Source organism: Budorcas taxicolor, chromosome 23 (assembly GCF_023091745.1).
Source record: "Budorcas taxicolor isolate Tak-1 chromosome 23, Takin1.1, whole genome shotgun sequence".
Lineage (NCBI taxonomy): Eukaryota > Metazoa > Chordata > Mammalia > Artiodactyla > Bovidae > Budorcas > Budorcas taxicolor.
In genome coordinates, this window is record NC_068932.1 from 13,587,581 (window position 1) to 13,610,172 (window position 22,592).

A 22,592-nucleotide genomic window follows, 5' to 3' on the forward strand; every position below is an offset into this window, starting at 1 on the left:
AATATAGGTCATTCTGTTATGGGCTCTTCCTAATTTCAGAAGCATTCCATTTATTGAGGCATGCCTTCCTCCAGTCAATTACCATTTCCTTGAATGAAAAAAATTTTTCTTTAAAAATCAGTATTTTATAGCTTATATAGATTCTTAATTTGTGCATTGTGGGAAGGTTTTATACTAGACATCAGATATAAAATTTATTGCATGCAGCAACCTGATTAAGTAAACATGCAGTCAGAAACAGTGACCTTCCTTTGAAGCTTTCTCAAGTCTATTCTGATCTCCTTTCGGCAGCTGATTCTATCCCTAAATCACAAAAGTGTGTTGTTGGGTTTTTTGTAATTGATACCTTAGCCTGAATAGAGTATTATGGTATTAATAATACCATTTTAATAGCAGCAAAAGCTATTGCAGCATAAATTTACATAACACTAAAAGATCTAACCAAAATCCTCAGCAAAACAAAAATCAAACATGAAGGAAAAATAAAGATTCAGCTTATGAGGTATCCTTACATGTCAAAATAGAGAGCAACTAAAGGCTTATTTTCATTAAGGGTTATCCTTACTCTAAATGACCCCAACTAATGATTGCTGAATTGTTGTGAAGTTTTTGCTACATCCGCCACCTACTCACGAGTATTACCTTTGGTAAGTCTTCTCCTAGGGGCGATTCTCTAAGTTTCTGAAAATAAGTGCATGCTCCAGTTCAAAAACGATCAGAACAACAACAACAACAACAACAAACAAAAAAATCACAGACATCAACCTGATGGCCGCTGATGAGAATGGCAGTCTACGAGTGACAAATCAGGTGTAAGGAATCAAGGTACCAAGCAGACAAAGGTGAGAATCAAAGTGCAAATCAGTACCGTTATACACTCTGCAATTCTGCGTTATACTGGACACTGAGTTCAGTAATATGACTGTAAATAATAATAATAATAAAAAGACCCATTTCTTCTTTAAAAATCGAGAACAAATGCACAGATTTCCAGAACACTGTAAGCCCTGAGGCAGTGCCCTCTCTTTTCCCTCCTTGTTATCTACTCCAGTACTTGTGGCTGGGTCTGCCCTGGGCTCAGCTCCAGCGGAACGGAACGTGGCGAGGGCGGTCGCCTCCCTCCTTCACCAGCGGTTTGTGGAATTCCCGCCCGGCGCGGGAATGTATGCTCGCCCAGCAGTATTCGCAGTAATACTGCAGACAGGTGACGTTGGCACAGAAGAACGGGGCAAACTTCCCACCACAGCGTGTGCCCTGGCACTCATCACACATCTGATCATCCAGCACATATGGCTTCACTTCCACCTGGACCCAAAGAGGAGAGACAGGAAAAGAGATTTTAGCAAAGCTTCCTCACATTTCTTCCCCTCGAGAGCTCATAACGTAGCTTAGTATGTCTCAGTCAGGCTCAGTGTTGAACTCAGCTGGCTATTAGCAGTGGCTGAGCGTATGGGCTTTGGGATCTGCTCCTTGATGTGCTCGTTGTGTGATGACAGGTAAATTCTTAACCTCTCTCTGCGCTCCTGCTGGCTCCATCTGTGGGTCTGTAAAGTAGGTTTAACAGTGAAACACAGACACACACATACCTGTGTATCTGTATGGGCATTACAGGGTCTGCATCAGAGTGCTGGTGAGGATTAAGAGAGGAAGTGTGTGGAAAAGCACATGAGCTGAATCCTGAAGGCAGGCAGCACGTGACAGGCAACAGTGTTTCAGGGAGAGAAACCAGCGAGGACAAACCCCCAGAGCAGGCAGGAGCTGGGTGGAGGGGAAGCCCCCTGAGGGGAAGCCCCCTCGAGGCCAGCAAGGCCAGCTAAAGGGCGACCAACGAGGCTCTGGGCTTTGACGTTTTAAACACAAGCTTTCAAAACACTAACCTCTCTCAGCACTGTTTACAATGGGCCGGAGGGACAGGAGGACAAGGGGGATATTAAGAAACTACTATAATGATTGAGGCTGTTTTAGTTTTAGATTTTATTGCCTTAATCTCCCTCCAAGACTGGAAGCTTCAATAGAGGACTTTTCAGCACAGTCCTGCAGGGGGCATTTTATTCTAAATGAAGCAATGCTATACTATATAAAAACCAGGAGAGAGGAAGAACAAAATTTCCCCAGTTTTCCCCCATGTTCTCTTCCTAGAACCTCAGACAGGGAATGCCGTTCATGTTTTCATGGTGAATGTTAGAAAAAAGTAGGAAGGAGGCAAGTCTCTGTGTGATCAGGCTCTTTCTCACGCCAACCTCAGAGCCATTCTGGGCAAGAGCAAGCAAGCTCTGTGGCCACTGGGGCTGTGGAGATGGGGACCCATGTTTTTTTCTGATATGAGCCAACTGCCTGACGGGTCGAGCTGCCTCTGGACACAGCCAGGAGGTTCCAGCAGGGTCTGGGGCAGGCTACCACGAGGCTGCAGGGGACAGGGTGGGATGAGCGGGGATGTGAGGGCTGCTGGGACTGGGTTCTTGAGTTCCTGGTCCTTCTCTTCTCAAGGCCCCTCCATCGGCCTCCTCTGGAGTTCTGTCTCTAACCATGAGCTCAAGTCACCGGTCCTCAGCCAGCCAGAGATTTTTGCTCGAAGGCCCACTGAAGATGACCTGTCCCAGCCCTTTGGTTACCCATGGGGATTCACTCTGACTCCAGTTCCCTTCTCTTCCCCTCCTCAACCTGACAGCTTAGTGGGTGGGCTTCAAAAAAAAAATCTCACATTCATCTCTCCATCATAATTAAAACTGTGGTGGCTCTGAGGTCATCTGTCTGGTTCAGATCTAGGCCACATTACCAGCTGTGCAGGCTACTCAGGCACACCTCGTCTGTACCCTGGAGGAAAAGAGCTCCTATGAGGAGCAAGTGAGCTGAACCACGTCAAGCACACATAACAGTGCCTGGCGTGCCATAAGCCCTAGTTAAGCATCACTGTCACTCCTCTCGCTTCCGCTCTAGTCCCGCCCACAACACGCACCTGACGTGCCCAATGCCGATGACCTCGGCGCTCCAGGCCTTCCCTGGTTCAATTCTCCTGTGTCCACGTGAGCGTTTCAATCATCTGCCTCTCGGTGTTCCTCATCTAGTCAAAAGCCCGTCAGCTTCTCCCCTGCCTTCACGAGCAGCCCAGCTGCCTCCGTACAGCAGGTACTCCCTGTGCCCTGTGACTCCAGAGTAAGCCACAGCCTTTGTGCTCTGCCCCAGTCTCCCTCCCAACTAGTTCCCAACTCCAATGCAACCTGCTCTCTTTTCCCGCTTAAGTGCTCAACCCACCCAACAATTTCACATACCCAATAAAGGCCAGTCTTCCCTTTCTCTTTCTTTCTTAACATAAAATTAACAATCTTAAACGATTCACTGGCTTTGATTACATTCACAACGTTGGACAACCACCACTTCTACCTAGTCCCCAAACATTTCATCACCCAGAAAGGAAGCCTGTAGCCCACTAAGCAGTTATCCCAACCTTCTCTCCCTCCCCAGCCCATGGTGACAACCTCTCTGCTTCCTGTCTCTGCCGATTTACCTATTTTGGATATTTTATAAAAATGGAATCAAAAACTGTGACATTTTGTGTCCGGCTTCTTTTACTTATCATAATGTTTTGGGGTTTATCCATGTTGTAGCATGCAGCAATATTTCATTCCTTTTTATGACTGAATAATATTCCACTATGTGTGGATATATGTGTATGTAGATATATACACAGTATTTCGTTTATGCATTCATTCTTCAATAGACATTCAGGTTGCTTCCACCTTTTGGCTATCTTGAATGATGCTGCTATGAATGCACATGTACATGTGTTTATCTGAATACTTGTTTCCAATTCTTTTCAGTATATACTTAGGAGTTGATCTGCTGGGGCATATGGAAACTCTATGATTAGCTTTTTGAGGAACTGCTAAATTGTTTTCCACAGCAGCTGTACCATTTTACATTCCCACCAACAATGTACGAGGGTTTCAATTTTCCTGTATACTCACCAACACTTGCTGTTTTCCATCTTTGTGATTCAAGTTATCACAAAAGAGGTGTGAAGAGGTATCTCACTGTGGTTTTGATTTGCATTTCCCTACTGACTAATGATACTGAGCATCTTTTCATATTCTTGTTGGCATTTTACACATTGGAAGAAAGGTCTATTCAAGCCCTTTGCCTGTTTTAAAAATTGGATTGTTGAGCTGAAAGAGTTTCTTTGTATGTGCTAGATACTAGACTTTTACCAAACATGATTTTGGGGAAGGGGGCTGTGCTGGGTCTTCATCGTGGCACACAGGCTTCTCCAGCTGGAGTGCTCAGGCTCTAGAGTGCAGTAGCTGTGGCACGTGGGCCTAGTTATCCCAAAGCACGTGGGATCTTAGTTCCCTGACCAGGGATCAAACCTGCGTCCCCTCATTGGAAGGCAGATTCTCAACCACTGGACCACTAGGGAAGTCCCTATCAGGCATATGGTTTGCAAATATTTTCTTCTGTTTTGTAGGTTGTACTTCACTTTTTTGAAAACGTTCTTTAATTAAACTAAAAAGCTTAATTTTGAAGACATCTAATTTATTTTTTTCTTTTGCTGTTCTTCTTCATGATGCCATAGCTAAGAATTCACTGCCAAATCCAAGGTCAGGAAGATCTGTCCCTATGTTTTCTTCTAAGAATTTAATGGTTTTAGCTCCCATATTTAGGTTAATAGATTTTGAATTAATTTTGTATACAGTGTGAGACCAGGGCCCAACTTCATTCTTTAAGTGCCCCAGGACCATTTGTTGAAGAGACTATTCTTTACCCATTGAATGGTCTCAGCAACCTTGTTGAAAATTAACTACAGGCTGACCTTCCTTAGCTATTTCTGTCCCACAGGGAACTCCTCCTTCTTCCTCTGAACTTAATACTCCACTTTGCTCCTCTGGCATTTCCTGTCTATAGTCCTGCCTTGGTCAGCATCTTTCCTTATCTTCAAGCAACTTGAGGACAGAGTCCTGGAGCAAGGCACGATGGTGGTAGATCTGTGGAAGCATGTGGTCTGCAGAGACAGTGGGCTCCTGGCGGGGAAGGGAGCTGCAGGCTCATTAGAGTGTATATGAGCTGGACTGAGCTCCCTGCACTTGGAGGCCAAGAAGGAGCGAAGGGATGGACTGAGTGCCCAGGACTACCACCTCGGATAGGGTTAGGGTTAGGGTTAGGAAGGCGTGGCAGGAACTGGAAGTAGTCAGCTTCTCCACCTGCGGTCCAAGAGCTTCTGCTTCTATCTCAGGGTGCTCTATCTTCTGCACTCAGGGTGCTCCAGCAACCAGATCTGAGCCCCAAAAAGCCCAGAAAGAGGATCCAGCAGTAAGAGAGAGAACTGGTCTGAACAAAGAGAATTCACACTCAGCAAAAAAAAAAAAAAAGCTGCCTGAGGAGAATGGGACCACAGCCCTTTGTAATATATACACACATGAAGAGTACTTGAGGAGAATACTTAAGGGTACTTTCCAGTTTTTCATATGTATACATTAATGTTACTTTTGTTCGGGTGTAAAAGTGACATTGTGGTTATATGGGGGCTTTTGTCCTTAGTTATTTTTAAGAGCTTAATTTTTTTTAATTGAGGTTAAAGTCATAAAGAATTAACCATTTGAAAGTGAACAGTCTAGGGGCATTCAATACATTCACAATGTTGTGTAAACACCACCTCTGTATGGTTCCAAAACACTTTTATCACCCAAAAGGAAACCTTGTACTCCAGTTTTGCTTTTTAGAGAACCTTTTAGAGACACATACTGACTTCTTTCAGTATGAAAAATTATATGATCTCTGGGATCTGCTTCAAAATAATCTATAGTGAAGGTGGGAAAGTGGGCAGAGGTGTAGATGAAACAAGACTGGTCACAAGTCGATAATGATTCAAACTGAATGACAGGAACCTTGTGTGTTCATAACTGTTCTAACAGTATGATGGGGTTCATTACACTATTCTCGAAGGACAGGGAAGCCTGGTGTGCTGCAGTTTATGGGGTCTCAAAGAGTCAGACATGACTGAGACAGAACAATACTCTTTTATTATTAAGAAATTATAATAAAAGTTATTTTATTTATATAAAATATTATTGCAAAAATTATTATTGTAAAAATATTATATAAAATATTATTAAATGTCTATTATTAAGACATTAAAAATAAAAATTACTAAGACATTATAAATAAATACATTGAAACTGTGACTTTTTGACTAACTATCAGATGAACTGAAGAGAGGATAAAACTGTTGAGATTCACTTTAGTGGGCCAGAAGATCAAGGGGTATAAATACTTCAAAGTTCTGGGAAAAAATAATTTGAAGATGAGGAAGAAAAAAGAAAAATTTGAAAGTAGATCCAGGAGAACCTAATAACAAAACCTACATGACTTAAATAAACCGAAATAACAAGATGGGCGGAAAAGTGAGGAAATGTAATTAGATGACAAGAGTCCTGGAACTGTGTATCAAAACCCCCACCAGGTCCAGTCCGGAACAATGAGAAAAAACACACCCCCAGGTATATCCCAGATATTGAAACCAAGTCCCCCTAAAACCTACTTCCCCTGTCCAGTTATGATTATCCTCTCTATCTAAAACTTTATGTTCTTTCCTGTCCTGCCCTCTGTTCCTCTCAGGATGGAGGAGTATCCAAAAAAAAAAAAAAAGTGTGGGGGGAACTGCAACGGAGCAGGACCGTGTGGGGCTCTCCTAGGTAAAAAAGCCTCTCTGTGTTCCTTGTTTGTAGAAATAGGCTTTAGTCTCCGTCCCGAAGCTCCAAAGAACAGACTCAACCAGTTACTAAGTAGGGGAGTGAGGAAATACACAAACAAAGAAAAAACAGTCAAGAAGTAGGAGTCCCAGTTCCTCCTTAAGAGAAATTCATGACAATCTGACATGTATCTTTGAGCTGTTCTGTAGGAACTAAGACCCTTAGCCAGGAGGAAGGTGGTGACCACATGCTGCCCATAAGCATACAGACCCCAGACTGGCTGGAACTAGAAGGTTAATGATTAAGATTCTTGAGACACCACCCTGTTACCTCATCACCACCCAACCAGAAGAAAGTCATGTCCCCTGCATCCCTCACCCCAAACGCTGCCCTTCAAAGAAAGCCCTTCCCTGAAAGCCATAGGGAGTTCAGGTCTTTTGAGCATGAACTGCCCATTCTCCTTTACTGGTCCTGCAATAAACACTTCCCTACAAGCCGGCATCAGTGAATTGGCTTTACTTCGCCATGGGTGAGGGGATCCAAGTTTGGCTGGGTAACACCCATATGTGTACAGTCACTTTGTCTTTTTAGTTTTTTGCTTCTATTGGCAATTCTGCAATAAAGATACCTTCCATATGTTCTCACATCTGTGGTTTTACTTCTAAGCATTGGGATTATGACATTAATGACAACCAGCAGTAGGATTATTGGGTCAAAGAGTATACACATTTTGAAGAATTTGCCAGTTTACCTCTTTAAAGGGTTGTAGCAATTCACATTTCTATCAGCAAATGATAAGTAGTTGTCACTTCTTTTAAATGGTCTCCAGATGAGACTAAAATGACATTAATTTTCTTCTTCCTGACTATAAAGAAACCTGAACATCTTTTTAGGTGGATTGCCCATCAATTCTTAATGTGAATTATCTTCTATCCAGTATACCACTATGTTGTATGTCTTTTTCTTGCCAATTTTTAAGAGTGCTTTGTATGGTACAAATAATAATCTGTAATTTTTTTCCAAATCCATAATTTGCCTGTTGACTTTTTTCAGGGCATCTTTGCCATTTAAATGTGTTTTACTTTTACATAGTCTAATATATTTATTTCCTTCTGAAGCTTCTAGGTTTCTAATCTTTTTTATAAGAGTATCATCAATTTTTTACATTTAAGCATTTCTTTATGTGGATCCTATCTTTATGGTTTGTTTCATTACAAATAATCTACAATTTTTGTTCAAATTGTGACTATTTTCTCCCTTTTTTCCTAGAATAGCATAAAGCTGCTAATGTTCTTCCAAGTCTTTTTTTCCCCCCAAGATTACAGTCCTTTCCTTTATTGGATTTCCAAATTTTAAAAACTTACAAGTTTGTAAGTTTTGTCATTTCTCCTGACAGAGAAATGATACCTTGACTAGATAAAGGATTTGGGGGTCTTATCCTTCTCTCTCAGACCGATTGTTCAAGCTCCCAGTGCTGCATATGAAAACTCTGATGTCAGTTTTCTTCTTTTTTCTTCCATTTATAGGAGATAGTAATAGCTACTAGCTCTTTCACATGGAAACATGCAATGTTTTCTTTTTATCTTCAGTGTTCAGAAATTCTAGTGTTATGGAACCAAACTTGGGTCTGCTTGCCCACCATACAGCAAAGCCAATTCACTGACACCAGGCTGTGGTGAAGGAAAGTAAAGCATTTTTTGAAGGGCCCAACAAGGAGAATGAGAGGCTCATGTTGAAAAGACCAGAACTCTTTGATGGCTTTAAGGAAAGAGCTTTAAAAGGTAACATTTGAGGTGAGGGTTGCAGGGGGCATGACCTTTTTCTGGTTGGTCGGTAGTGCGGTAACAAGGTGGTGTTTCTAATTATCAACTTGGTTCCAAACAGCTTGTGGTCAGCATGTAGTCACCATCCTCCACCTAGGGGCCAGGGCGGTCTTAGTTCTTGCTGAACAACTCAAAGATGCGTCATATTGTTGGATTTCCCTTGAGGAGGAACCAGGACTCTGTTTTATCACTGAACTGTACTTTCTTGACTGCTTTCTCTTTCTTGACTGCATTCCCTCACTCCTCTAATTAGTAACTGCTTGAGTCTGCTCCATGGAACTCAGGGAAGGCCTAGGAGACTAAAGCTTCTTTCTACAAACAAGAAACAGGGGACAAAGAGGGGCTTTTGTACCTAGGAGGCTATTTCAATTCTTAATACAGTATGCAAGGAATAGGTGGTAGTTTAGTCGCTAAGTCGGGTCTGACTCTTTTGCAACCCCATGGACTGTAGCCCACCAGGGTCCTCCGTCTACAGGATCTTCCAGGCAAGAATACTGGAGTGGGTTGCCATTTCCTTCTCCAGGGAAAATCTTCCTGATCCAGGGATAGAACCTGCATCTCCTGCATTGTAGGCAGATTCTTTACCACTGAGCCACCAGGGAAACTCTCCATTTCACGGGGAAATGGTTAAATAAAATGTGGTACATCTACCCCATGGACTATCATGCAGTTACAAAAAAGACTGACTTAGTGCTTCATTTGGAGGGATTTCAATAGCAGGGGGATATTAGGATCTAGTGGAATGATGGATACAAACACCTACTGCAAACTGAAGAACACTAAACAAACATTAGGTCAAGTAATACACTCGTGCTGATACTTGAAAATGCAGTATGAATGAACTGTACCTTCTGTAGCGTTACTGGGCACCTACTGACCTGGGGAGTTCATCTCTCAGTGTCCTATCTTTTTGCCTTTTCATACTGTTCATGGGGCTCTCAAGGTAAGAATACTGAAGTGGTTTGCCATTCCCTTCTCCAGTGGACCATGTTTCGTCAGAGCTCTCCACCACGACTTGTCTGTCTTGGGTGGCCCTACACAGCATGGCTCATAGTTTCATTGAGTTAGACAAGGCTGTGGTCCATGGGATCAACTCCTAGAGTTGGTGATGGACAGGGAAGCCTGGCGTGCTGCAGTCCATGGGGTCGCAAAGAGTCAGACACGACTGAGCAACTGAACTGAACTGAACTGAACTGCACCTTTCTGTGTATTCAGGCTTCCAGCTGAGCTTGGCACCAATATTCCTTACCACATGGGGGTTTGAGGGATCCAGTAAACACAATACTCAGAAGATCTGTCAGAAAGCTCTATCAGTCCAGAGGCACCAGGCACAGGCACACACTGATGCCTTGTTTAATCAACTTCTTTAATGAATAACAGATTTCTCATAAGTTACTTTTCCATGAAGCAGACATTTTTCCTTTTCGGTGCTAGACATCTTGAATTTTGATATTTTTAGACAGAAATCTTCCTAAAATGTACTATCTATTCTTTCCCCTCTCAAGCAAAGGGTACTACCAACACCCTTTACAGTAACGTAAAGGATGTCTTGCAGGTAAGACGATGCAGTGGTCAGTTTTTCTGTCACTTCCTTCAGAATGTGTCTGCCTGCTACCACTGTTAATACCTTTCAAAGACCCTTTATAATTTTGCAACTTCAAATAATTGTTTAACTGGATTAAAAGCTAGATGATCACATTTGCTGAGACTAGTACATTAAATAAGACTCTGAATAAAGCTGAAGAGTAAAGGATGTAACTTTTGGACCACCATAACCTCTCAAAGGATACCAGTCACATGGTATCTCAGACAATATGTATCAACAAAACAGAAGTAGCTGCATGAAGGACATTGGTAGTTAGGTGGTCCTTAAGTAATTATTTTCACCCAAATGGATTAATTTATTTGATGAATATTTATGGAGCACCTAGGCTTTTTTGGCTTCCCTGGTAGTTGGTAAAGAATCTGCCTGCAAGTGCAGGAGACCCAGATTCAATCCCCTGCAGAAGGAAATGGCAACCCACTCCAGTATTCTCGCCTGGGAAATCCTGTGGACAGAGGAGCCTGGTGGACTACAGTTCATGAGGTCATAAGAATTGGACACAACTTAGCGACTAAATCACCACCTATTCCTTGTATGCCACCGTATTAAACACTGAAATATAATGGAGAATAAGACATAGTTCTCCCTCAAAACAGTTTATGGTCTATTTGAGAGCTTCTTAAAGGCATTCCCAACCATTTGCAGTGTTTGCCATATCCAAACACCATCTGTACTATTACTTGATGTTTTACTTGACCAGCTAAATTCTATTTTTAGCCAATACACAACACATAACTATTAAAATAGACACAGGAAAAGAACAGACGTATATGCAACTGAATCACTTTGCTGTACACCTGAAACCAACTCAACACTGTAAACCAGCAATGTGTGTGCGTGTGTGTGCATGCTCAGTCGTGTCCGACTCTGTGATGCCATGGACTGTAGCCTGCCAGGCTCCTCTGTCCATGGGATTTTCCAGGCAAGAATACTGTAGTGGATTGCCATTTCCTTCTCTAACATTGTAAATCAACTATCCTCCAAAATAAAATAAAATTTAAATTAAATTTTAAGTAAGATAAAAACAGGTTTCTCTGTTAACCACCTAAATCACCATTAGGGATCATTAAGCTATGGCATTTTGGAGACACCCACCTGCTGGAATCATATTGGACATATCGCAATCATATTACTGATCTACACAACCATTAAAATTTAAATACTAGAGCCCAACACAGAGCCAATCAAATCACCAAGCTGACCTTCTTGTTCAAAAAGGTTTATAGCACCAGGAAATGAGAACTTCCAGCAGAGAGAAATGCTCGAGTTCATACACACACCGAATGGAGATGAGCATGCCCCAGGATGCTGAAGAACATGTGCAACCTATTGATGAGGGTAACTATTAGGGATAAGGAACACTGATGTGGGACGCTGGATAAATGGCTATAGGAAGGTGGAAAAGGGGAATAATACATGCAGGATGATATAGATGGGAAGAAGCCATACTTTAATAATAAACTGATCTCAATGCTAATGCTACTGTGCTTCTAACAAACCAGGGAAAATATTTCTCTCTGTAGTCTTGATATCAGTCGACAAAATGACCTCCCAAAGTAAATAAAGCAATGACTAATAGCTCTTGGTAGCAAAGAGGTGATACCCAGGGAGACCATAAACTAATAACAGGTCCAGAGTTCTCTCTCCCTGGACCTGAAAGGCTGCAGAAATGAGAAAGGAGGCATTAGCCAAGGTCAGGTTCAGCTTGAATTATGTGTTAAAGGTTATGTTAAGAACAGTTACAGGATGGACCCTGCTGCAGTCTGCCCTTTGGTCATGGGAAAAAAACAAATTAAGTCTGTCAGATACTCAGCCATCCCAAGGAAGGTAAGGCTTGTTTACAGGTGTCTAGTAGAGAAGGAGCAGCAGTGATTTCAGATAATGGAGTCAGAGTGGACAAACTGGAGAGACAGGCCAAGTGAAGAGGAATAAGGTATAATTTAATAGGGATAAGTGTCTGGGAAGGCCTGCCCAGAAGTCAGGTAGGCCATTTCTTATCATCTGGAGCAACATGCTTCCTGGAAAGACCATTTTATTTGGTATACAGAGAAGTCTGGCAGGCTATAGTCCATGGGGTCACAAAGGAGTCAGACGCCACTTAGTGACTTAACAACAGCAACAACTCAAAGCTTTAATCATAATGTGCTCCTAATCTTCTTGGCATGTGTCACAGAGTACATCTTTCCAGGTCTAAAATCCACAATAACCTAATTAGCATCCTCCCCACTACACACAGTGTCTTAAGAGTTGCTAAAGAACGTCCTCCACTGGCAGGCAATACTGAGAATGTTTAGTAGTAGTAGTAGTAGTTAAGTCGCTAAGTCGTGTCCGACTCTTGCGATCCCATGGACTGTAGCCTGCCAGGCTCCTCTGTCCATGGGATTCTCCAGGCAAGAATACTGGAGTGGGTTGCCATTTCCTTCTCCAGGGGATCTTCCCGACTCAGGAATCGAACCCAGGTCTCCTGCATTGCAGGCAGATTCTCTACTGACTGAGCTAAATTTTTAGTTTTTCAACTGACTATGAATTGGAATCCTGCTGTTCTGAAAGTAGCTGACAGATGCCTAGGAAATTAAAGCAGCAACGTGAAAACAGCTTTTCCTTAGCAACAAACTTACCCACAACCTTCCAGATAGAGCAGATTTGCAGTAGGTAATTTTAGTAGAAATATGGGGTAGATTAAGGAAAATGAGATGAGAATACCAGACCACCTGACCTGCCTCTTGAGAAACCTATATGTAGGTCAGGAAGCAACACTTAAAACTGACCATGGAACAACAGACTGGTTCCAAATAGGAAAAGGAGTACGTCAAGGCTGTATATTGTCACCCTGCTTATTTAACTTCTATGCAGAGTACATCATGAGAAACGCTGGGCTGGAAGAAGCACAAGCTGGAATCAAGATTGCTGGGAGAAATATCAATAACCTCAGATATGCAGATGACACCACTCTTATGGCAGAAAGTGAAGAGGAACTAAAAGCCTCTTGATGAAAGTGAAACAGGAGAGTGAAAAAGTTGGCTTAAAGCTCAACACTCAGAAAACGAAGATCATGGCATCCGGTCCTATCACTTCATGGGAAATTGATGGGGAAACAGTGGAAACAGTGTCAGACTTTATTATGGGGGGCTCCAAAATCACTGCAGATGGTGATTGCAGCCATGAAATTAAAAGACGCTTACTCCTTGGAAGGAAAGTTATGACCAACCTATATAGCATATTCAAACGCAGAGACATTACTTTGCCGACAAAGGTCTGTCTAGTCAAGGCTATGGCTTTTCCTGTGGTCATGTATGGATGTGAGAGTTGGACTGTGAAGAAAGCTGAGCGCCAAAGAATTGATGCTTTTGAACTGTGGTGTTGGAGAAGACTCTTGAGAGTCCCTTGGACTGCGAGGAGATCCAATCAGTCCATCCTAAAGGATATCAGTCCTGGGTGTAAACTGGAAGGACTGATGCTAAAGCTGAAAATCCAATACTTTGGCCACCTCATGAGAAGAGCTGACTCATTGGAAAAGACCCTGATGCTGGGAGGGATTGAGGGCAGGAGGAGAAGGGGATGACAGAGGATGAGATGGCTGGATGGCATCACCGACTCGATGGACATGAGTTTGAGTAAACTCCGGCAGTTGGTGATGGACAGGGAAGCCTGACATGCTGCGATTCATGGGGTTGCGAAGAGTCGGACACGACTGAGAAACTGACCTGAACTGAAGGAAAACGTAGTGGAAATGGGTTAGATTTTATCTTCTTTCTCCCTTTTCAAAGGATGGGACTGAACATTTTTCATATTTTTAAGTGCTAGGGGATGAAAGGTTTTAAAATATCTTTGTACCCGTCCCACCACTAGACATACTTACGTGTGCTAATGCTGGCACTTACGCTGCGTATGTCTACAGAACACACAGAGATCTGTGAGCGTTCTGTTTAGCCTTAAGATAACTTTTTCCATGAAACAAAGAAGGTCCAGCTGACAAAATCCTACACAATCCATAGATTCACTCTCTACTCTGGTTTCCTTCCATGCTGTTTGGGAATGGGGCTGGAGGCGAGAATATAAATCAGCCCAAACTAATCTTCAGTGGCAGAGGAAAGGATCGTGTGGAGAGCAAAGGGTGAGAAAATCACTAAAGATCTGTGAAATGCATGACTGCCATGCCATCACCACCCCCTCAACCCTACAGGATGTAGAAGTGCAGAGCCCTCTGGCTCTATCCATTAACTGGCTGTATCATAACCTTGAAGGCCTCAGTTTCCCCTACTATGTTAGAGGTGTGGGCCAGCTCTTCCAAATAAGCAGCAGCACTCACCAAGAAACTGCTGACTGACTGATACCCCTGTCTTATGGGGTCAAAGAACTTGAATGTCTTAGTGAAGTAAATACTTTAAAAAATGGTGGCTATCTTTTTTTCCATTAATAATCTCATAAACAAGCTCTATACTCAAATATAGGAAGGAAAGAAGAACATTTAATCACTTTAAACAGTTATGTTAAAAATGATCACAATTCCATGGTAGAAGACACAAAAAGAGTGCGAAGGACAGAAAAGATGAGGGGCTGAGACCACAGAAGGAGAGACAAGACAAAAATGTCCCAAGAAGTTCAGAGAAGAGGAATTATTTCTCTCTCTTTCTTTAGATGACCCAAACTCTATTTAAAAAACTATTTCTAGTCAAAGGTTCTGAGACTCCTAGTGCTTCAAAATAAGCCCATGTGGTATTATTTCAGACAATATTTGAACTCACTCCTGGGTGTTGCTTCCTCTCAAAAGGTCAAATCAAACATACCTACAGCTACTGCTCGGAGACTTTAAAGCCAGATCAAGGCAAGAACCAGTAACAACAGAAAATTAAAGTCTGGGTTGTGGGAGTTCCAGACTATGGTTAGAAGCTGAAATCGTCTGGGAACAGGTTGTCCGAGCCTTCACTTCTTTTGGTGTTGAGTTATCTCGTCTGTCCCAGCTGTGGCCAGGGACAAGGTGCAGTATTATCAGCACTATGTTAGTATGGTTACTGGGTCAGATTAATCTTCATGAAGGCTAAAAATACAAAGCCTTTGACAGTCTTTAGCTAAAATTAGGCCCAATGTGTTTTTAGGTGAAGAGAGAAAAAATGATTAAATATGTGAAGAACTTGAAGTGCTTGCAAAGAAAGGTGCAGTGGATAACATCTGATTAAATAACAAATTGGCTATTTGGAAAATAAGCTACTGAAAGCAAATATTCCTGTGCTATGGCTTAACTATCACAATGTTCCTTAAATAAAAGTATCAGAAAGCTCTAAATTAGCTAACAAAGTCAGATTCCCAGGTCCTCTCCACTAAACTAAAATAGAGGCAAAGGAACATTCTTTCCCAATGGTATTGTTGCTGTTAAGTCACTCAGCTGTGTTCGACTCTTTGCGACCCCATGGACTGCAGCATGCCAGGCTTCCTGTCCTTCACTACCTCCCGGAGTTTGCTCCAACTCAAGTCCATTAAATTGATGATGCCATCCAGCCATCTCAACCTCTGTCAACACTTTTTCCTCCTGCCCTCAATCTTCCCAGGCATCAGGGTCTTCTCCAGTGAGTCGGCTCTTCGTGTCAGGTCGCCAAAGCACTAGAGCCTCAGCTTCAGCAGTAGTCCTTCCAATGAATATTCAGGGTTGATTTCCTTTAGTATTGGCTTCTTTGATCTCCTTGCTTATCCAAGGGACTCTCAAGAGTCTTCTCCAACAGCACAGTTTGAAAGCATCGATTTTTTGGCACTCAGCCTTCTCTGCGGTCCAACTCTCATGGGATACTGATTTCAAAACTCTCTTCCCTTCTTGTATAGGGACTATATATAAGAAAGATACAATAGATAATCTCAAATAATCAAAAGATGAAGAACTAGAAATACTAAAGGGAATATCGATCACACCTTCAGAGCTCTCCCCAGCATCCTTGAATACGCAGCTGCTGTTTGCCTGCCCAACCCCAACCTTTGTAGATAAAAGATATCCATCCAGCAATCCTATTTCTGGGTAGTTAAGAGAACTGAAAACAGGATCTTGAGGAGATATTTTCACTATTATGTTCACTGTGGCACTAATAACAATAGCCAAAGTGTGGGAGCAACCGAAATGTCTACTTACAGATGAATGGACAAAGAAAATGTAGTATATACATAAAGTGGTATATTGTTCAGATTTAACAAGGAAGGAACTCCTTTCACATGTGACAACATGGGTGAACTTGAAGGACAACATGCTAAGTGAAATAAGCCAGTCACAAAAGAACAAATACTGAATGATTCCCAATACTTTTATATGAGTTACCTAAGTAGCCAAACTCACAGAAAGCAGAAAGTGGAAAGGTGGCTGCCAGAGACTGGGGGCAAGGGGAACTGAGGAGATGCAGTTCAAAGCATATAAAGTTTCAGTTATACAAGACGAAAATGTTCTAGGAATCTGTTCAGTAAGACACTGTGCTTATAGTTAACAGTACTGTACCATACACGTAAAGATTTGTTGAGTGTAGATCTCATGTGTTTTGTCACCACAGTGAGAAAACAAAGGAAACAAACTGTATGTGTGTGGAACAAACTTGGAAAAAGAGCCAAGGAAGGGAAAAACAATCAACTGTTTATTAAACTTTTAAATTTGAACATGAAAGAAGAAAAGAAGCTGAAAATACTGTAGTTACTCAACTGGGTTCCCTAGAACATTATTCCCAAGAGATGATACATTTTAGAAGAGTTCTATGATCAAAACATTTGTTTCCCTCTTGGGTGTGTTCATTATGAAGATTAGTATATAAAAGACTCCAAGAATTCCCAGAGTAAACCAGCCTAGTTAACTTCCTTTAAGCAAGCATTTCCAAACCCATTTGACTCAGAAAAGGATTTCTTTTGGTAAAATAAGTATTAAAAATCCAATGGATTCATGTTTTATGAACAATGTACAAAATGATGATTTGAAGAACTAATTTTAGGGATAGATTCCTGGGCAGGGAAGACCTTCCTACTGAGAGTTCCTCCTCTTTCAAAAACTCAAATAACTAACCAACTTTACCATTACCTTGCCTGAAATATTTAACTCTTTTTATCATGTGAAATTCCAACCAGATGTCTAATGATCTTCCAGAAGAGCTCAAATATTAGTCATGTATGATTTCATGTAAATTAATGTTATCAGTGTGACTTTATATTGACAGAATGCTTTACAGCCTTCAAAACCACTTTAACACACATACACGCATGTCCTTCCTTCAAGGTATACAGTAAGTAAGTATAGTTAAGACTAAACTTCAGATTAGCTGATTCTAGTCTAGTATCCTTTCTACTAGTAAAAAGGCTCTACAGATCGAGTTGGTAAATGATAATGTCAATTGCATGATGTATTTCAAGTTATAAACATTTCTACTTTTAAATTCTGAGGCGGCAACATGATCAAGTGGTACTAAACAACAGCTGGGCGGGGTGGGGGGGGGAAATCCCTTAGATTTTTATAAAGAAATAGTTCACATAAATCAAATCACATGTTTTTGTCAGATTAAGGGAGACGCAAATGATTCTATCCTTACAAGTTTCTCACGACCATGCAGAATAGACAAAGGGCAGAAAAATGGCCATGTAAAAAGACTGCCCATTTTCTAATGGTCTCATTTTTCACACTGCAAAATCTTTCATATGTAAGTGACCTAGACTTGAGTTACAAAGAAAACTGGATTTAGCAGAGCTTTCAAACCTTAAGTGCTCATTTGGCATCACTTCTAAAAATACCATTAAAACAGACAGAATGGGTACAGGTGCCCTCTTTTGCCCTTGTTGTACTTAAACACTTTGAACTGTCCCAGTTTTTCACAGAAACACTGTTCAAGAGAACATAAGTAAAGTTTAACCCTAACACTACTCAATTTCAGGCTCAAAATCTTTGTATTATCAGAGAAAAGATGCTGATAGAAATACCTCTTTCTAGACTAAAAAGAGGAAAAAGCTTCAATCCTTTAAATAGAAAATGCATCCAGGTATTTACATCTTTAAATGAAACTTGAGTTTCTACATGCGTGTCTTGACTAACATCTAACCAGTCTGTCTGTAGATTGGCACTTATGTTAAACTTTTTTTTTTTAGTGTCAACTTCAACTATTTCATTATCCTTATATTAAAGATTCTTAGTGGAACTGAGCAGGAACTTTAAAGGAAAAAAAGAATTAACTGTTAGCCTTGGACATATCCTTAGGAGATAAAAGCACTATTCAAACAGGCCAGGTTCAGCAACAATATAAATCAACATCTGTATAGCCTTGTAACTTTCCAGAGCACTTCTTCACCTTCACTGTTTATCTGTGTAATAAACCTGAAGATTTTAGGCTAGATGTTCTTACTATCCTGGGACAGTAAAATCATTAAAATAAAGCCTCTAAAACGTTAAGTAACTTGCCCAAGGTCACACTGTGACTGGGAGAAGAGACAGGAGTATAAACAGATCTCCCAATTTCCAAGCCAGGACACTTTTTCACTATAGCCTGGTTCTGTGGGTGGTGAGGACAGGAGTGGGTGTGAGGTGTACCTTCTCCCTAAGATACATAAATACCCCTCATTAGCTTTAGGGAGCCTCTGTTACCCATAAGAGTTTATGCCAAAGCAAAGAAATGCTGAGAACCCTGTGCTGGGTATCATACTACCTTGATATTGTTGCCATAGAGACAAATAACCAATTGGCCGATAGCTGGTAAACATTTAGCCATAAAGTATGCATGAATATAAGCCTTAGAGGACTCTTTCCAAGCTATTATTAACATCTCCTTTGAAGTAAAAACTGAGGCATGAATTGCATGTGTTTCATTTATAATAATGATCAATAACAAGGGTCATTATGACAGCAAAAATGCCACAGTTTCACTAAATGTTACAGTCCAGTGGAATTGCATTGGCTCACACTGACTTGAACAAAGGTTTACATGAAGACAATACAAAAAATAAAAGCAAGACAACTGCAACACAAAATTTCAAACTCTTTTTGTTAATGTTCAAAGTAACTTGTAGACATACTGGCAAACCCTGAGAGCAGACTCCAGATGTGTCCTGCTCTGTGCAGTGTAGGTTCAGCTGAAACGTTACATGAACTATGGAAACACACATAAAACTAAAGCACCTATAATACAGTTCAGGAGTTCGGACCCTGGTTTGTGTGAAGATAAAGAAGTGGGGTTAAAGGAACATTAGACCCTGGATGAACAGCAAGGTCTGGAAGGGAGTTCCATGAGCAGAGGCAGCTCTCATGTCAGTTAATGACAGGTGTCTTGAGAGCCTGTCTCCAGGCCTCTCCTACACTCTCCTATGCTGTAAATCAACCGGGTTAGATGAGGTCATGCCCAAGTTAAAGTCCAGCTTTAATGGACTGTGAGTGTTAAAGAATACTTTTCGATATGCCAAACAGCAAAACCTAAACGTCTTTATTAATTCAAGTGAACGCACTTAACTAAGTGAAAAAAGAAAGCTGTGCAGAGGGCCCTCTGGTGGACAGCTGGGCATGCCGAAGGAAGCTCTCAGGCCATCAGCATTCATTCATTCAACGACTCATTCATTCATTCAGATATAATTAATTAATGTGGGTCCACTGTGTATCACTTACTGAGTATCCAGGAGTTAATACAGGAGACACAATCATTGCCCTCACTGATTGTACAGTCTGGAAGCACAGATGGACATTAAACAAAGCATTGCTTCCTTTTTGTTGTTCAGTTGTTAAGTCGTGTCTGACTCTTTGCAACCCCATAGACTGTAGCAAGCCAGGCTCCTCTGTCCTCTACTATCTCCCAGAGTTTACTCAAATTCATGTCCACTGAGTCGGTGAAGCTATCTTATCATCGTATCCTCTGCCATACCCTTCTTCTTTCGCTTTCAATCTTTCCCAGCATCAGGGGTTTTTTTCCCAACGAGCTGGCTCTTCACATCAGATGGCTGCACTATTGGAACTTCAGCTTCAGCATCAGTCCTTCCAATGAATATTTAGATTTGATTTCCTTTAGGATTGCTTCATTATAGAGGTACTGAACGCCACAAAGGAATAACAGATGCGATTATGACAATGATCTATGGGAAAGCTGTAAACGCCACTGAAGAAAGGATTCCTAAAATTGTCACAAATAATCTGAGACCTGAAGGAAAAGTGGGTTTTAGGCAGGGAGAGGTAACTATCCATAATCACCCTGTAAAGCACGAGAAAAAGACCGAGATGAGGAAATGCGAGCTGAAGCAGAGGCAGTATGTTCTGTACAGAGGGTCATGTGGGCAGTGTTAATTGACTTTGACCTCGAACCTAAGGGCAGTAGAACATAATCAAAAGGTTTAAAGGAGGGAGAGATGTGATTTAAAGATGATTTTTTAAAGACTGCTTTAGATGTTTTTTTTTCACTTTTTATTTATTTCTGGCTGTGCTAGGTCTTCGCTGCCGTGCGGGCTTTCCTCCAGTTGTGCTGAGCAGGGCTGCTCTCTAGCAGTGCATGGGCTTCTCCTGTCACAGAGCGTGGGCGCCAGGGTGCGCAGGCTCAGTAACTGCAGTTCCCGGGCTCTGGAGCACAGGCTCAGTGGTTGTGGAACATGGGCTTAGTTGCTCTGCAGCAGGTGGGATCTTCCCAGACCAGGGATCAAACCCGTATCTCCTGCATTGGCAGGCAGAGTCTTTACCTCTGAGCCACCAGGGAAGCCCAGAGTACTTTAGTTTTTATTGTAAAGAATGAATTGGAGATGGGCTAAAGTTGAACTGGGGAGCCCAATGAGGAAGCAACTGTAGATGTCCAGGTGAGAGATGACAGTGGCTCATTCCAGTACCCTTGACAGCCTTCCATGGCTACTCCCAGTCCCTGCTCCCTCACATATCGTCCTAATTTATTCCACACACTTACTGTCACCCATGTGCAAAGTACTCCCATTCAGACCTCTGGGCACAGTGGCAGAGTCAAGATCATGGCAGCAGTCTTGATCTGTAAGACAGTGGTCGCCAACTCTTTTGACATCGGGGACCCGTTCTGTAGAAGTTAATCGTTCCATGGACTGAGGTGAGGGGGATAGTTTTCGGATGATTCAAGTACATTACATTTATTGTGTACTTTGTTTCTAATTTAATGCCACTGCTTATATGACAGGAGGCACTGGTCCATGGCCTGGATGGCGGGGAACCCTGCTATAAGGAACCGCCATTTAGAGCTTCTTCTACCTCTGGAGTCTTCTCAAGGCTGGGCAAATGTGGCATAAAGCCTGCTGATCTGTAGATTTATCAGCCCACTCCAACAGGTGACATACTCTTGGAGGACCTTAATTAATACATAGCAGGGGGCAGAAATTTGCCAACAGCCCAGCCTATGTTGTTCCTGTGACTTTGAAGAGCACAGGTTAATAAGTAGGATTCCCTGCCTCTAATGATCCCTTTGAACTGTGGTGCTGGATATGTATCATATATGAACTATACTTCAAAAAGGTATAAAGTTGTTATCAAAAGAAAAATTTAAAAAACCACCTCTTGCCTAAGAGGTGAAGAGATACCCCACATCCAAGGTAACAGAAACCCAAGTTAGACAGTAAGTGCTGAGAGAGGGCATCAGAGGGCAGACAGACGGAAACCACAATCACAGACAACTAGCCAATCTGATCACATGGACCACAGTCTTGTCTACCTCAATGAAACTAAGCCATGCTGTGTGGGGCCACCCAAGATGGGCAGGTCATGGTGAGAGGTCTGACAGAATGTGGTCCACTGGAGAAGGGAATGGCAAACCACTTCAGTATTCTTGCCTTGAGAACCCCATGAACAGTATGAAAAGGCAAAATGATAGGTCACTGAAAGATTAATTCCCCAGGTCGGTAGGTGCCCAATATGCTACTGGAGATCAGTGGAGAAATAACTCCAGAAAGAATGAAGAGACGGAGCCAAAGCAAAAACAACACCCAGTTGTGGATGTGACTGGTGATAGAAGCAAGATCCGATGCTGTAAAGAGCAATATTGCATAGGAACCTGGAATGTCAGGTCCATGAATAAAGGTAACTTGGAACTGGTCAAACAGAAGATGGCAAGAGTGAACACTGACATTCTAGGAATCAACGAACTAGATGGTCTGGAATTCATGAATTTAACTCAGGTGACCATTATATCTACTACTGCAGGCAGGAATCCCTTAAAAGAAATGGAGTAGCCATCATGGTCAACAAAAGAGTCCAAAATGCAGTACTTGGATGCAATCTCAAAAATGACAGAATGATCTCTGTTCATTTTCAAAGCAAACCATTCAATATCACAGTAATCCAAGTCTATGCCCCGATCAGTAATGCTGAAGAAGCTGAAGTTGAACGATTCTATGAAGACCTACAAGACCTTCTAAAACTAACACCCCAAAAACATGTCCTTTTCATGATAGGGGACTGGAATGCAAAAGTAGGAAGTCAAGAAACACCTGGAGTAACAGGCAAATTTGGCCTTGGAATGCAGAATGAAGCAGGGCAAAGGCTAACAGTGTTCTGCC

The 22,592-nt window shown here is 41.9% G+C and overlaps 1 protein-coding gene across 1 annotated transcript in view; it reads right to left on the reverse strand.

Moving 5' to 3' along the window:
- Nucleotides 1-1,021: 1,021 nt before the first annotated feature.
- The window catches only part of CPEB3 (cytoplasmic polyadenylation element binding protein 3), a 154,657-nt gene continuing 133,086 nt past the window's right edge, over nucleotides 1,022-22,592 (reverse strand). Inside the window, exon 11 of the mRNA XM_052660908.1 lies at nucleotides 1,022-1,305. Within this exon, the coding sequence (XP_052516868.1) occupies nucleotides 1,078-1,305 (228 nt within the window). The 3' untranslated portion in view covers nucleotides 1,022-1,077. The remainder of the gene's footprint in view (nucleotides 1,306-22,592) is intronic.